The 15,479-nt window shown below is 34.7% G+C and overlaps 3 protein-coding genes across 3 annotated transcripts; all 3 read left to right on the top strand.

Annotated features, from left to right (window-relative positions):
* The first annotated feature begins 245 nt into the window (after window positions 1-245).
* Window positions 246-3,166, top strand: LOC125419926 (disease resistance protein RUN1-like). Its single transcript, XM_060818219.1, has 4 exons — window positions 246-406; window positions 571-1,061; window positions 1,407-2,514; window positions 2,699-3,166. Exons 1-4 carry the CDS (start codon window positions 392-394, stop codon window positions 2,861-2,863), a joined length of 1,779 nt encoding a protein of 592 aa, XP_060674202.1. The 5' UTR covers window positions 246-391; the 3' UTR covers window positions 2,864-3,166.
* LOC107430143 (disease resistance-like protein DSC1) lies at window positions 2,959-4,677 on the top strand. Its single transcript, XM_060818220.1, has 2 exons — window positions 2,959-3,678; window positions 3,764-4,677. Exons 1-2 carry the CDS (start codon window positions 2,959-2,961, stop codon window positions 4,385-4,387), a joined length of 1,344 nt encoding a protein of 447 aa, XP_060674203.1. The 3' UTR covers window positions 4,388-4,677.
* Window positions 4,678-7,775: 3,098 nt separating this feature from the next.
* On the top strand, window positions 7,776-11,199 carry LOC132804061 (protein FAR1-RELATED SEQUENCE 5-like). Its single transcript, XM_060817955.1, has 3 exons — window positions 7,776-8,063; window positions 8,773-9,042; window positions 10,213-11,199. The coding sequence occupies exons 1-3, from the start codon at window positions 7,776-7,778 to the stop codon at window positions 11,197-11,199; spliced, it is 1,545 nt and encodes a 514-aa protein (XP_060673938.1).
* The last annotated feature ends 4,280 nt before the right edge of the window (window positions 11,200-15,479 follow it).

Here is a 15,479-nt window from a genome sequence, read left to right as displayed (position 1 = left end):
CTTTTTCCTCTGCGTCTTGAGGAACCCTTCAATTTGGTGGAATATAGGAGAGATTTTAGTGAGCTTATACAATTAGTATCATCCACTTCCTTTCTGCGACTTCCAAAATACTCTGCCTCTCTCAATCTCCCAAAAACAGAAAACAAAAAAAACAAAAAAACAAAAAAAACAGTGATCTTATTGACCATTTTCAATATATATATAAATTTAGACAATCTTAGCTTAAGCCGTGTACTTCAGGTCCACAATAGTGAAGGTAAAGGGGAAAAAGGAAGAGAATCTTTTGCAAAAAGTCGAAACGAGTGGAAAAAGAAGGGAAAAGTTGGTAACGATAACCCCACACGGTCTGGTTGTCGAATCAATAAAGCAGTAAAAGTTTGTCTGCTTGCTAATGCTAATGCTAAGGGTAAGCTTAATTATATTTTCTCCGATTGATCGATCAAGCTACTTTATAGTAAAGTGTAACTATATTCTGATTAACTCTATCTCTGCCCTTCTTCACTGAAGAGAGAGTTTCTGATTAAGGTTTAATTTCCAATCGATATTTTTCTTTAACTTTTGGATTTGCAGCTGGTTATAGCAAGCATGGCTTCTTCTTCTCTTTCTTTTCAAGAAAAGTACGATGTGTTTCTCAGTTTCAGAGGTGAGGACACACGCAATACATTCGCTAGCTATCTTTATGCAGCTTTATCAGCAAAGCAGATCTTAACTTTCATGGATCACGAGCTAGAGAGAGGGGATGAAATTTCCCCAACACTTAGAAGAGCCATCGAAGAATCCAAGATTTCGGCGATCATTTTCTCGGAAAACTACGCCTCGTCCACTTGGTGTTTGGATGAACTTGTTCAAATCCTTGAATGCAAGAAAACAAGAGAGCATATTGTTATTCCAATCTTTTACGGCATAGATCCATCAGTTGTACGAAAACAGAAGGGAAGTTATGGGGTTTCATTCGCTGAACTTGAAGAACGTTTCAGAGACAGAATGGAGAAGGTGCATCAGTGGAGGGCTGCTTTGACAGAAGCGTCTAATCTTTGTGGGTTGGATTCCAAGGATTTCAGGTAATTTTTCTATTCTACAATCATTAACTTCATTTCTCTAATTCTGAAGGAATGAGAAAATGAAAGAAAATTGATAAATTCCATTTTAAGATGATAAAGGATATTAAAATTTAATATAATAATAATAAAATGCAGTCAATAAAAAATAAAAAATAAAAAAACTCTGTTTTCATTTTTAATGGATAAGAACCACGGTGAAAATAAATTGTATAATTCAAATAAATATATTACTAAAGTTGCTCCATTTCTGTTTTCGGATACAACACTTTATATGAATATATATATATATATATATGTTCAGTTCTATTTTTTTAACATTTATATCTTTTTTGATCATTCTTGTAGGCCTGAAAACAAGTTAGTTCAAAAAATCCTTGAAGACATTTCATTCAAATTGCCTAAATATCTATCATTTAATGAGCAGCTCAAGGGACATCTAATTGGAATTGAAAAACATATCAAAGAAATTGAATCACGACTGTCAATTAGTACAAAAGATGTTCGCATTATAGGCATATGGGGCATGGGAGGTACTGGTAAGACCACCCTTGCTAGTGTTGTATTTCAAAGATTATCATATTTTCAATTTGAAGGCTACTATTTTCTTTGGAATGTTAGGGAAGAATATTCAAGATACGGAGCAAATCATTTGAGAAAGAAACTTTTGTCTGAGTTATTAAATGATGAATCTATTCTGAGGATGGATACACCATTTGTAGCATCACCTTTTATTAATGACAAACTCCGTCGTAAAAAGGTGCTCATTGTTCTAGATGATGTGGATAGTTCAACCCAGTTAGAAGCTTTAGTAGAAGGATATTATCACTTTGCACTTGGAAGCAGAATCATTGTTACAACTAGAAATGCACAAGTGCTTAAAAAAGTAGCTGATGATATTTACAAGCTTGATGGTTTAAATGAGATTGAATCTTTAAAACTGCTCAATTTGTATGCTTTTGGAAAAAGTTCTCCTCCAAAAAATTATGCAATGCTGTCAAACAATGTGATAAGCTATGCTGATGGAAATCCATTAGCTCTTAAAGTCTTGGGATCTTTCCTTCACTCCAAAAGCACTGATGAATGGGAAAGTGCATTAAATAAATTGAAAAGAATTCCCAACAAGGACATTCTAGATGTTCTTAGAATCAGTTACGAGGGATTAGATAAAGGGGAGCAAAATCTATTTCTTGACATTGCATGTCTAATTAATCAGTCTTTTACTAGAGATGATGCAGAAAAGATGTTAGATGCAGGTGACTCCTTTACGAAAATAGGATTAACTGTTCTTATTGAAAAGTCTTTGATTGAATGTCGTAAAGACAATAAGCTATGGATGCATGATTTATTGCGGCAAGTGGGTCATACAATTGTTTGTGATGAACACAGAGAACCTGGTAAACGTAGTCGATTGTGGGATGTTAAAGATGTTTGCCATGTCCTGGAAAGAAATATGGTAAGTGCATATGCACTATTGATTTCCTTTTTAAAAGGACAGATATCTTCTTACCAAGAAAAGAAACACAAATAAAAAGTTTCTTCCAAAAATATAAAATTATCAAATTTATATACAGAGTTCTTAATAGATACCCTTAATTATATAGTGTGCTTATCTATGTTAGTGTTCATTTGACTGTCAGGGTACGGCAGCAGTTGAAGGAATCTCATTCAACATGTCTGAAATTAGTAAAGACATAAAAATGTGCCATGCATCCTTCTCAGAGATGTATAATCTACGATTTCTCAAAATTTATTGTGACAATATTGATAACAAGAAGTTCAAACTGTACCTTCCCCAAGGTTAGGAGGCGTTAAGAATGTTTTGAATAATTTCACGTTTCTGAAAAGTTGCATCCAAAGTTTTACAGGCAATTTATGTCTCTACTCATCTCAAACTCACATGTCTCAAAAGTTTGCACCGAATTTAACATCTTTACTTATGCGTGAGACGGCAATAGAAACAGTGCCCCCATCAATTGGATATCTCTCGGGTCTTGTTAAATTAGATTTGGGGTTTTGTAAAAGACTTAAAAGTCTTCCAACAAGCATTTGTCATTTGAAATCTCTTGAAGAACTAGATCTGACTGGTTGTGAGAAACTGAAAACGTTTCCAGAAATCTTGGAGCCCATGGAACACTTGAGAAATCTTTGTTTAGATTTCTCGGGGATTAAAGAGTTGCCAAAGTCTGTTGAAAATCTAGTATCCCTCAAAGATTTATTTATAGAAGGTTGCAAGGATCTTAAGTTTCTCCCCAACAGTCTATGTAATTTAAGGAACCTTGAGAAGATATGGCTTCTCGTCTGTTCAAAAGTTCAAAAATTGCCTTCCCTTCCACCGTCTTTGCGTCAATTGAAATTGGATGATTGTGAGAGATTGAAATCTTTACCAGAGCTTCCATCGCTATGTTTGAGTTTGTCTGCAAGTAGCTGCACGTCACTGGAGAACATTTCAGACTGGAGGGCTCCACTATTACAGCATCTGGGTGATATCATTGAATATGCGAGTTATGAGGATTATATTGACTTTTACGGATGTGCAAAATTGGATCAGAATACACACAACACCATGATAGCTCATCGTGCAGTAATTCAAATTCTGGCTCGTATAAAATTTGGAAGGGTATGTATATCTATTTGTCTTCATTCGTTGAGATGGTTTATAATTTTTTGAGCAAGTTGATTAATTTCCCATGTTCATGAAACAGGTCACAACTTATCATAGTTTTTGCTATCCAGGAGATGAGATTCCGGTGTGGTTCAACCATCAAACTTGTGGGAGTTCAATCAATAATATTATGCTTCCTCCATATTGGAATAATGACGACTTCTTGGCTTTGGCTTTCTGCATTGTTTTTCATTGGAATAAAATTGACAACAATAGAATGTTAATTCCTAGTTGTACACTGAATTTCAAAACCATCGATGATGGTAGTCTTTACGAATATCATGATTATACTTCATCCTGCAAGTACAACAAGTTTAGTTCAGATCACGTGTTCATATGGTATGTAGAAAGACGGTCTTTGGAATCTAGCGAAGAAATGGATGGACTAGATTGGCCCTCTACCTGTAGTACTGAGGCCTCTTTCCATGTCTCTCATAGTTTTTCAGATTATGTCAACAACAATGAAAGTGAGTATGACGAGATTAAGAAGTTTGGGGTTCGGTTTGTATACAAACAAGACATGGAGAGATGTGATGCAGAAACTGAAAGAAAGAATAAGAGAAGCTTCAATGAATGTTGTGAATCAAGTGGAAGTGAAACTGTTGGCTTTCTTGAGGAAGAAGACGAGGATGAATCACATTCTAAGAAACTCAAGCTTATGTGACTGTTTTGAAAATGCAGAGCAATTGGATATTGAGGAACCGGAAAAACAGAACAATTCCGTGCTACAACTTCAAGACATGCTTTGCTGCTACTAAAAAAAAATCAAAGCATATTCGACGTATGCTAATTTAAGTCCGTTTAAACTTTTTTTTTTCTTTTTTGTATATTAATTAATAAGAGTTGATAAACTTTGTTTACAACATGCATTTTGCAGTATTTTAGTGGTAATTTATAAACTAATAATTAACAACTTGTAAGGTAATTTCTAGAGGAAATTTTTGTGACACTCATTCAGGGAAAATAAAAATATTTTCTTATGAAAAATATTTTGAAGGATTTTTCATGTATATATATTGGTGAATTTTGTAGTATTTAGTTGCAGGTTTTGAAGAATATGTGTGTGAGCTATGCAGACACCACTGCACGTAGCTTCAAATGAATGGTGTTTGAAGAATTTCTCTCTTCCTCTTCTCTTTCTTCTTATTTTGACATTGGATTACTTGTTTTCGTGATATCAATATGAATTTCTTTAATAACTTCTATGAGCCATTTTACATATATATGCAGAGAAATTTTTTTAAAAAATAATGAATTAAAAAAAATACTGTTTCTTCCGTGTCGTTGGAGCTTCCAGTTTCTTATTGCAAAGAATGCCCAGGATAAAACAGTCCCTTATTAAAAACCAACTTCAATAGTACAAGATCTACAGAAGGGTCTCAAATTCTTCATAAATTGTATGTTAAAACATCTTATATGGATGAGAACCACTTTAGTAACAATCATGAGTCTCGGCACAGTCATATGTTGATCTGAATATGAGTAATGGAGAGATAAATCATGAAATAGAAAGAAACATATGTGACACTGACACACACACACATTCATTAACAGGATCGTCCAAACATAAAAATATTAATTGTCACTTTTCACTTGTGTGAGAGCTAACTTACATGGTTTAGTTGGATTCTAATAGAACTTAAAGTTATTAACAAAAGTTCAAATCTTATAAACTTTATGAGGCTATATAACTTATAACCTCAGCATTTTTAGCTGCTATTTCCCTTGTGTCCTGAAGAACCCTTAGTGATTCAATTTAGTGGAATTTAGGTAATCTTAGCTTAGTAATGGCTAGTTGACACTACACATGTACAGCAAATAGCTATTTGTAGGATGGTAAAGTCGGTTTTCTTCACATGTACAATTAGTGTCAACCACTTTAACCGACTTGACCTTGTGGCTGATTTCAATCGATCTAGAACCATCAAACTTCTACTTTATTTTACAGCCACATGTTTTTAACTTTGAGCATAAGTAATTCTAGATTATTATGGTTGTGAATAATTGGATTTTTTTCTCTGATGATATTGACTTTTATTATGTTTGTGAATAATTGGATTAGAATACACCCAACACCATATACACTCGCTGATCGTGCGGTAATTAAAATTCTGTCTCGCATAAAATTTGGAACAACTATATGTATGTACGTCTATTTCTCTTCCTTTGCTGAGATTTTTATAATTTTTGAGCAAAGTTGATTAATTTCCCAGTTCATGAAACTGGAGCTAAATTTTCATTATTTTCTCTATCCAGGAGATGAAATCCGAAGTGGTTCACCAATCAAACTTGTGGGAGATGCAATCAATATTACGTTCATATAACCTGATTTAGTACTAGTTTGCTTACTGGGCTCCAATAAAGTTTTTTTTTTTTTTTTTTTTTTTTTTGTAGTTAAGTTATATGCTTCTGTCATTTTTCGTAAAATGCATAAACTGGGCAGACTTCACCAAATCCTTGAGGTTGATTGCTAGCTAATTACAATGATGTATGAACTCTCCAAAGTGCAGGAGAGGCAAAAAGAGTAATTAAAGAAGATAATATTAAAGGGACTTAATAATTGAGACTTTAGAAAATTTATAAGTAAAGCCATATCATAGGACTATAAATTATAATTTTTGATATACTCACATGCCCTGCAGACTGCATGAGAGAATGCAATTAATATTGCAACGACCACCTTATCATTTCTCTAAAACTTCCTCAATTGAAGAGATCTTTGGCTTTTCACCAAAAAATAATAATAATAATAAAAAAATAAAAAGTGATTTGCATCCGAATTTATCAACCATACGTACTCATGGTACGAAAATAAAACACATTTTCTAAGTTAAAAAAAAATTATTCATTTTGACTAAATATCCTGGAGAGGATCACAACTTATCAAACCCCAACGGAATAAATTATATGTAAAATTGACAAGCCACTGTTTCTAGGGTCACATAGATAAGAGAACAATAATAAACAAAATAACTCTTTTGCCCTCCAAACACCCCCTAATTGTAATTGAATTTGACAAGTACTACAGAATACAGAACAAGCCAACTTGAAAATTATTAATTATGTATTCATATATATATATATGTATATATCTTCAATATATACATACACATAATTAAAGGATAAAATTTATTTATATCTTCAATATATACATACACATAATTAAAGGATAAAATTTATTGACAAAATCTAATGATCATTAATAATAAATTAAATTTATTGACAAAATCTAATGATCATTAATGATAATTTTATTTTAATAAGGTATTAATCAACAGGCAATCACAACATAATATTCCATTCTAAGGGCATATGGGTTGCCTTAGATGTTTGAATACAAAGCTGGATGCGTAAATAAAAAGGCCCATTAAAGGACATATGGGCCTTAATAAAACAAAGGCCGAATCCCACATAACCAGCATGATGTGTTGAAAAAAGCTTATAAAATAGAGACATCCTATTCATATATATTGGCATATTACTTATTGCCGCATGTGTCGGTGAGCATAGTGAACGGTGATGTGTTGTAAAAAGGTTATAAAAAAACTCGGCAGAGTAAATATAGTGCATTTAGCATTAAATTATACGGAATACATTGAGTATTTTAAATATAAATAGTTGCTAATGTTTTTATGAATGGGTCCTTCAAATAGTGTGAAATTTTAATGATCCGTTAGTTTAATTTGATGGGAAACAATGTCACAAATCATACCCAGTGGCTTTGGTGCTGATTGACGGGGTTCTATGGTAAAACTTCATCATCTAGGACTTTAAAAAGTTAAAATATTATTTTTAATATATTTTGACTCATTGAAATTTAAGAATGACCAAATTTAGTTCTACTAAAAGGATTGTGAATTTTAACATTAGTTTAATTTAACAAAACGTTTTTTAAACGAATTTGTATTTATTATAATTTTAATAATTATTGATGTATTAGGATTTTTTTTTTAACATCTTCTATTTAAGTTTTATTTTTAAAATTATAATGGCAGCTATTAACTAATAAAATGTGAAAAATTATTGTCTTTTCATTTTAATCTTAGGAATTCATGCGCAAATCAACAACTATTGAGATATTGTTGTCCATATTTGATCAACTCTCGTCTTTCATAAGCTTCCTCGACACCGAAAGTTCAAAGCCTCCATTTGTGAATCATGGTGGAATCCGGCAACTGCATTCCAACCCTCATCTTCCATTTGTAAATCGACTCATTTCGATCGGAGCACAGGTCACCTTTGTCACCGTTCTCTATGCTCACCGACACATGCTGCATGTCCACTGGAGATCCACTTTGGCCACTGCATTGTCATTCGTACCCTTTTCTGATGGCTACGAGGTAAAAACCAGGTGGTGATGATGTTGAAAACTACCTGGGGGAGATACGAGGTAAAAACCAGGCAATGCAGTTCCAAGCATCTCTCCGATCTCATCCTTTGCGGTACCAGCGACGGCCAACAATTCACAGATTTATTCTTTACTATCTTCAAGCCATTGGCAATGGAGGCTGCCCATGAACTTCAATTCTCGTCGGCTTTTCTCTAGATTCAACAAGCAACAAGATCAAGAACAATAGTAATAACCTTTCATTTTTTATAGTATTACCAGGCCTGCCATTGAAGTTCATTGACCTTGACTTTCCTTCAACCTTGCACGCTTCAAACATAGAAGCTCTGCTTCTCAATATATATATATATAGAGAGAGAGAGAGAGAGAGAGAGAGGCTAGCCTGAGGACCGACCGCATGGGTTATATGTGGACCAAACATGTGATGAAATTTTCTGCCCTTCGATTTGCACTGCTGGCATCTACGGCCCAACTTCACAGCAACTCGCATGTGAGAATGGCTGGCCAAATTTCCCCTGAGCCCTTCCCGCTCACATTCCCTGTAACATTCCACATCGGTTGGAAAGGGGAACGAAGCATGGCTTATAAGCGTGTGGATATCTTTTCCTTCAAGAGGCCTTCCGCTGCGTTGACAGGGAACGTAAAACCTTAAAGGGGGCTACGGTCTGGAATACCCCAAAGCGGACAATATCTTGATGCAGGTGGTCTGGGCTGTTACATTCCTGCTCTCACCAGCTCGAAAGGACTTTGTCAAAATTCCCAATCGCACCAGCAGCAACCAGCCAAAATTCCCAATCGCACCAGTAGCAACAAGCATTGCCATCCTTGCAAACCCACCAGATCGCACCACCATTGCCACAGCATTGCCATCTTGCAAACGCACCAGCTCGCACCACGATTGCCACCCTTCTCTGTACCCACTAGCTCATAATCTTCTACTCTGCATGTCTGTATTCTGGCTCTTCGTATCTGTGAGTAATTGAGTGAGTTTATGTTTTGTAATTTTTTTTTCATTCTGTTTTTTATGTTGGTGATTTTATGTAGTCTTGCATAGTTGAAGTTGTTAAATGTGGGATTGTGATTTGGGTTGAGAAATAACTTGAACGAAGGCCAATCTTCATGATAATTTTCGAAAATTTAGAAAATGATATTTTTCGCAGAAAAAGCATGAATGTATGCATGTTATTTTTCTTTCCTGGTGTATAAATACCACTGTTCACGCATACTGTTCATGCTACTGTTCACGCATACTGTTCATTGTGTAATAATCAATTCACTTAGTCTATCATAATACTAACACGAAAGAGATATTTACACCACTTGTTTTTGGAGTATATGAATGGCCAATCGATGCATGCTATACAAGAGAAAATAAGTTTGTTATAATTGGAACACAAAGTAATTCTATTTTGTAATTCCTATATCTACACACACACACACACACATAAAGACATATGTATATATATCCTTGAATAAGAACTTTGAATAATTATAATCCCTTTAATATGCATGAAACATAGAGTCAATAGATTAAATTGATATCATTGCTTTTTATTTTTATTCTTTTAATAGCCTTTGCGTAGATTTGTTAACCTCTCATTGATTAAAGAGTTATGTATCAATATTTTTTTTTTTCCATTTATCTAGCAAAGATGTAATTATTTCATTGTTTTGCAACTTATATTTTTCATTTTTATATGTACTATTAACCTTTTTGAACCCCATGATTCAGATTTATTTATTTATTTTTTTTTTCTGTTGATGCACGCATATTTGTTTCTTTCGTTATAGAGTGTACTGGATCAGCAACCATAATGCAAACTCGGCAGATTTTGGCTGAAGATCCTTTATTTTTGCAATATTTTTCTCTTCTATTTAGAAACTAAACTTTCTTAAAATAAAAGATATTACCACCTCTCATGATGGTTTTGCTCTGCCGTCTACCAGGTTACAAATTGATCAATAAGAAGCTGGTTTGAGTGTAGAATAGTTGGAAGCAAATTCAGATTGGAAACATGAGTGTAGAACAGTTGGAAGCAAATTCAGATTGTAGACGAGTTGAAGACATATCCTTGCTGTCACATTCAAAATCCGTGGATGACGTTTATATTCCCTAAGTGGCTGAAAACTGCAAACTAAAGGTTGGACAAGAGTTTGAATCGATAGATGGGGCACATGAGTTCTACATTAAATATGCAAAAGAGGCGGGGTTTAGTGTTCATAGCAGTTCGACTAAGAGATGTAAAGGTGCAAAAGAAGTTGTCAGGAAAGAATTTGTGTGTTTTAAGGAAGGAGTATCTTTTATAAAGGATGGTGAGAGAAAAAGGTGTCGGGAGATGACAAGAGAAAATTGTAAAGCTAAACTTGCTGTGGTTAGGTCAAAAACGGGGAAATTTGTCATCACTGTATTTGTTGAAGAATATAGTCATCCATTATCAACCCCTCGAAGAGTGCATTTATTGAGATCACATCGTAGTGTGTCTGAAGCCAAGAAGTCACTAACTTTGCAGTTTTCAACAGCAAATGTGTTGACTCATCAACAAATAAGCATTCTTGAATTTGAAGCTAGAGGTATAGAGAATATTGGGTGTACAAAGAAGGATATATATAACCATGAAGCTAAAGTGCGGAATGAATTAAGAGGACAAGATGCAGAACTTTTAAAGGAATATTTCCTAACCGAGCAAGAAAAGGATCCATGCTTCTTTTTTAAAATAGATGTAGATGATGATGGTAAATTGAAGCGTTGTTTTTGGGCTGATTCAGTGTCTAGAAGAGCTTATGGATGTTTTGGTGATGTAGTTGTATTTGATACAACTTACAACACTAATCAATATGGTATGATATTTGCACCCTTGGTGGGGGTGAACAATCATGGTCAAATGGTACCTTTTGCATGTGCCTTTTTAAGTGATGAAAAAACGGAATCATTTGTTTGGTTGTTTGAGCTATTAAAGGATAGCATGCCGACGAAAAACCCAAAAATGATCATTACTGATCAAGATCCTGCAATGACAAAGGCTATAGTTCAGAGCTTACCGAATACATTTCATAGGTATTGTAGTTGGCACATATTTGAGAAGTTCTCTACGTATTTAAATGTGATTACCTATAGAGATTTTTTATAAGGACTTCCAACAATGCATTTGGGAATCAAAATGCCCTGAAGAGTTTGAAAGAAAATGGGTGACTACCATCGAGAAGGCAAGCCTAGATAACAATGATTGGTTAAAATCAATATTTGAGCTACATTCAAGATGGGTGCCTGCATATGTTAACCATATATTCTCAGCTGGAATGTCAAGTAGACAACGTGCGGAAAGCTCTCATGCATTTTTCAAGAAATATGTTTCGAAGAGAAACTTATTGATGGATTTCATACTTCGATTTAATAGGGCGCTTGCACATCAACGTCACGAAGAGTTAGGGGCTGATCACGTTGATATTAATGAGAAGCTTGTTTTGAAATTGCCATTGGAAATGGAAAAGCAAATGGCTGAGATTTACACACGCAAGATTTTTCTTAAGTTTCAAGATGAGTTATGGAATAGCTTAGTAATAATGGCACAATTTGTTCGTGAAAATGCTACACACAAAATGTATGTGGTCGAGAGTCCAAAAGAACGTGTTCGTAGAGTGCAAAAAATTGCTTATGATAAAGAATTGGACTTTGCATCTTGTACATGTAAGAAGTTTGAGAGTGAAGGACTTCCTTGTAGACATATCTTGGCATTCTTGAGACTGTTTGATAACATTCCTTTGCCAAATCAATATATAATGAAAAGGTGGACTAGAGGTGCAAAATGTCAAATAATAACCGATAAGCAAGGTGTTGAGATAGGTGGATAGCGTAGTTCAATGTTGACTTGGCGAGCTAAACTATTCCAACTTGCTTCGGAAGTCATTGATAAAGCCATAATATATGAAGAGGCAAGTGTAATTGTCAATGATGGTCTTCAAAGTTTGCTAGGCAAGATTGAATCCATAGTTAGCAACACGAAAAGTGGAGGCATTTCTGAAAAAGGTAGCACTGCTCATGACTATGAGGCTTTGATAGACCCATCTGCTGTGAGGGCAAAAGGATGCGGACAAAGATTAAAAAGGGGAAAGGAGAAGGCAACAAATGCCGCAAAGTATAAAGGTCAATGTTGCAATGGATGTGGAAAAATTGGGCAATCGCACGACAGAAGAAACTATCCACTCCTTAACAATCCGTAAGAAAATAATACATTTACTATTTATTATTCTTATGCAATTTGTATGATCATACTTTGTACAAACCATGTTACTCATCTATATAGGTCCTCACAAAATGAGGAAAGTCCTCAGCACGCCTCGGAATATGATTCTAAAGCTGATAGTTTGTCTTCCACAGGTATGAAACTAAGTGGTATCATATGGTCTTCGATATTTTATTGAACTAACATGCTGCTAATCTAAGGACTTGCTGGACTTTGGCAGGTCTGCATGAGAAAGCGAAAGGATGACCTATCTTGCAACAGATTTGGGAGAAGAATTTGTTTTTTTATTTTGGTGTGCTTGTCTGGGATTTTCTATCTTATAGCAAGCACTATTAGCTGACTAAGTAAAATAGAGATGTGTTTTGATTATTGGATTGAATGTATACTGGTTTTGCCGTATATTCACGTGCTACTCTTTATGTTTGGAACGTTTAATTTCTTTACATCATGACAAATGAAGAGAAGAGCAGCCATTTTTGCAACAGATTATCTTCTTCCACATACCACTGCCATTTTGCTCTACTTCAATATTCTAATCTGTCATGTTATTGATTTACTTCTAAAATGCCACATTGTACTTCACCACCTTAGTTTATTTGATAGAAGACTTATTGGCCTGTTTATTTCATCTTTCTCATGTTTTTTCTATGCCTGTTTATTGGACTTATGCTTATTAGGAATTTTCTAGCCTCTACTTAGGTGTGTTTGTCAATGGATAGATTGGCATCTCAAAAAAAGATCTAAAAAGTCCTAAGCTAGATGAAGCACACAGAAATATCCTATGGGACATTAATAATCGAAACGAAAAAGGAAAGTGCTTTAAGGAATAGGATGCTCAATGCTGTGGTAAATTCTGCAGAGAACAAAAAGCTGATATTATGTTTGTTGGTTTTGTAGAAAACTAGATTATTTTCATGGGATTCTATCATTGGTTGGTATATTTGTTAACTAGGATAAAAAAGCCATAGTACAAACTAGTACAGAAAACTTAAGAAAGCAAGAAACTTAAGAAAGCAAGCTTTGTGATTACTGTTCATGCGTATTGTTCACGTAAACTCTTTACCTGCGTTTAAACATTCCTCTTTTTGTTACATTTTTTTTTCTTTTTTTGTCATATTGCAATAACTATCAGCTTAGTTACTAAAAGAGAGTTGAGTTATGATTATAGACTTCTTAAATTGTCATGTATTGGAAACATGAAGTCTTGTTTGATTATTTGACTAAATGTATGCTAGTTTGCTTTTAGTCTAGTTTGCCGTTTATTTACCAATGTGGTTTACTTCAGTTAGAAGGAAAGAGAAGCTGGAGATTGATGTTTATACACAGGTATTTTAGCCAAAAATGTTTTTTAAAAAAAATCTAAAAAAAAAAAAAGATGTTTAAACACAAATGAACAGTGCACGTGAATAGTCACGTAAACAGTATCTTGGCAGCAACATAGCTCGGCAGCAACACAAGCTGGAGATTGATGTACACAGGTATTTTAGCCAAAAAAAAAAATCTAAAAAAACAAAAAGGATGTTTAAACATAGATGAACAGTGCACGTGAATAGTATACGTAAACAGTAGCTCGGCAGCAACACAAGCTGGAGATTAATGTTTATACACAGATATTTTAGCCCAAAAAAAATCTAAAAAAAAAAAAGGATGTTTAAACATAGATGAACAGTGTACATGAACAGTACACGTAAACAGTAGCTCGGCAGCAACACAAGCTGGAGATTGATGTTTATACATAGGTATTTTAGCCCCAAAAAAAATTTAAAAAAATCTAAAAAAAAAAAAAGATGTTTAAACACAGATGAACCGTGCACATAAACAGTACACATAAACAATAGCTCGGCAGCAACACAAGGTGGAGATTGATATTTATACGCAGATATTTTAGCAAAAAAAAAAAAGATAAGGTGAACAGTACACATGAACAGTGCACGTGAATAATACACGTAAACAGTAGCTCGGCAACAGCACTAGCAGCAACACAGCAAGTTCGGCAACAGCAAAAACAAGCTCGGCAGCAATACAGTAGCTCGGCAACAGCACCAGCAGCAATACAGGAGCACCAGCAACAGCACCAGCAGCAACACAGCAAGCTCGGCAGCACCAGCAACAGCACCAGCAGCAACACAGCAAGCTCAGCAACAGCAACAACAAGCTCGGCAGCACCAGCAGCAATACAGAAGCACCAGCAACAGCACCAGCAGTAACACAGCAAGCTCGGTAGCAGCAACAACCACTAAATATAAGGCAAAAGTAGAAACATGTAATTTGACAGATGAATTTATACGGCGTGCCCAAGTTGCTCTCTTGTGTGTGCAAGAAGTCGCAGCAGATAGACCAAACATGGCAGATGTTGTGTCAATGCTTGGAGGATATGCAGTAACTCCCCCACATCCAAAATAACCAGCTTTCTCTATCCTCAAAAGAGCAGATAAAAAAAACATGTCAGAGAATCCAGGAGCCTACATTGTTAATGATATATCAATTTCAGGGATAGAAGCTCGATAGCATTCTATGATCATTCATGGACTTAACAATATATATATCATTGTTGCGTATCTTAGGGGACAGACTTGGTGTGGCAATACACAACACTTCCATGAACACAATATTGAATATCTTTCAAATTTCTTACAACATTTTATTGTTGCATAAGATGGAAAAATACTATTTTCCAACTAAGCAACATGGATATATAGATGCAAATCATGTGAATGTATAGCACTTTCTTCTTCTTCATTTTTTTTTTCCTCTCTAAAAGTGAAAGGATAGCGCATCGTATCTTATAATGTGAGCTAAGAAATGGTCCTAAAGAAAATAAATGCAATATCGGAATCTCAAAATAAATTCAAGAGTACCTTAATATATTTTCCAGTTTAGCCACTAGGCAATAACGAAGTTGGAGGTAAAATCCAAGAAAAAAGAAAGAAGAACCAAGTAGAAAGAAAACAGAAAGCAGCCTGCTGGCAGAAATGTCACATTACAGTTTGGGGCTAATTACACCCCAAGTCTCTTAATGAGAAAAGAAAATTACATACTACTAACATTGTACGTCTTCCACAACATACAACTTCAATGAAAATTTGACCCTTCATTCTCAAACTTAAAGATGCACATTGGTATTTGGCAGCCCTAGCCCGTATATGGATCATACATAGTAGGGATGT

The sequence above is a fragment of the Ziziphus jujuba genome, chromosome 6 (genome assembly GCF_031755915.1).
Source record: "Ziziphus jujuba cultivar Dongzao chromosome 6, ASM3175591v1".
Classification (NCBI taxonomy): Eukaryota; Viridiplantae; Streptophyta; class Magnoliopsida; order Rosales; family Rhamnaceae; genus Ziziphus; species Ziziphus jujuba.
The sequence above is the reverse complement of the archived record's forward strand: the minus strand, read 5'-3'. Positions and strand labels throughout refer to the sequence as shown.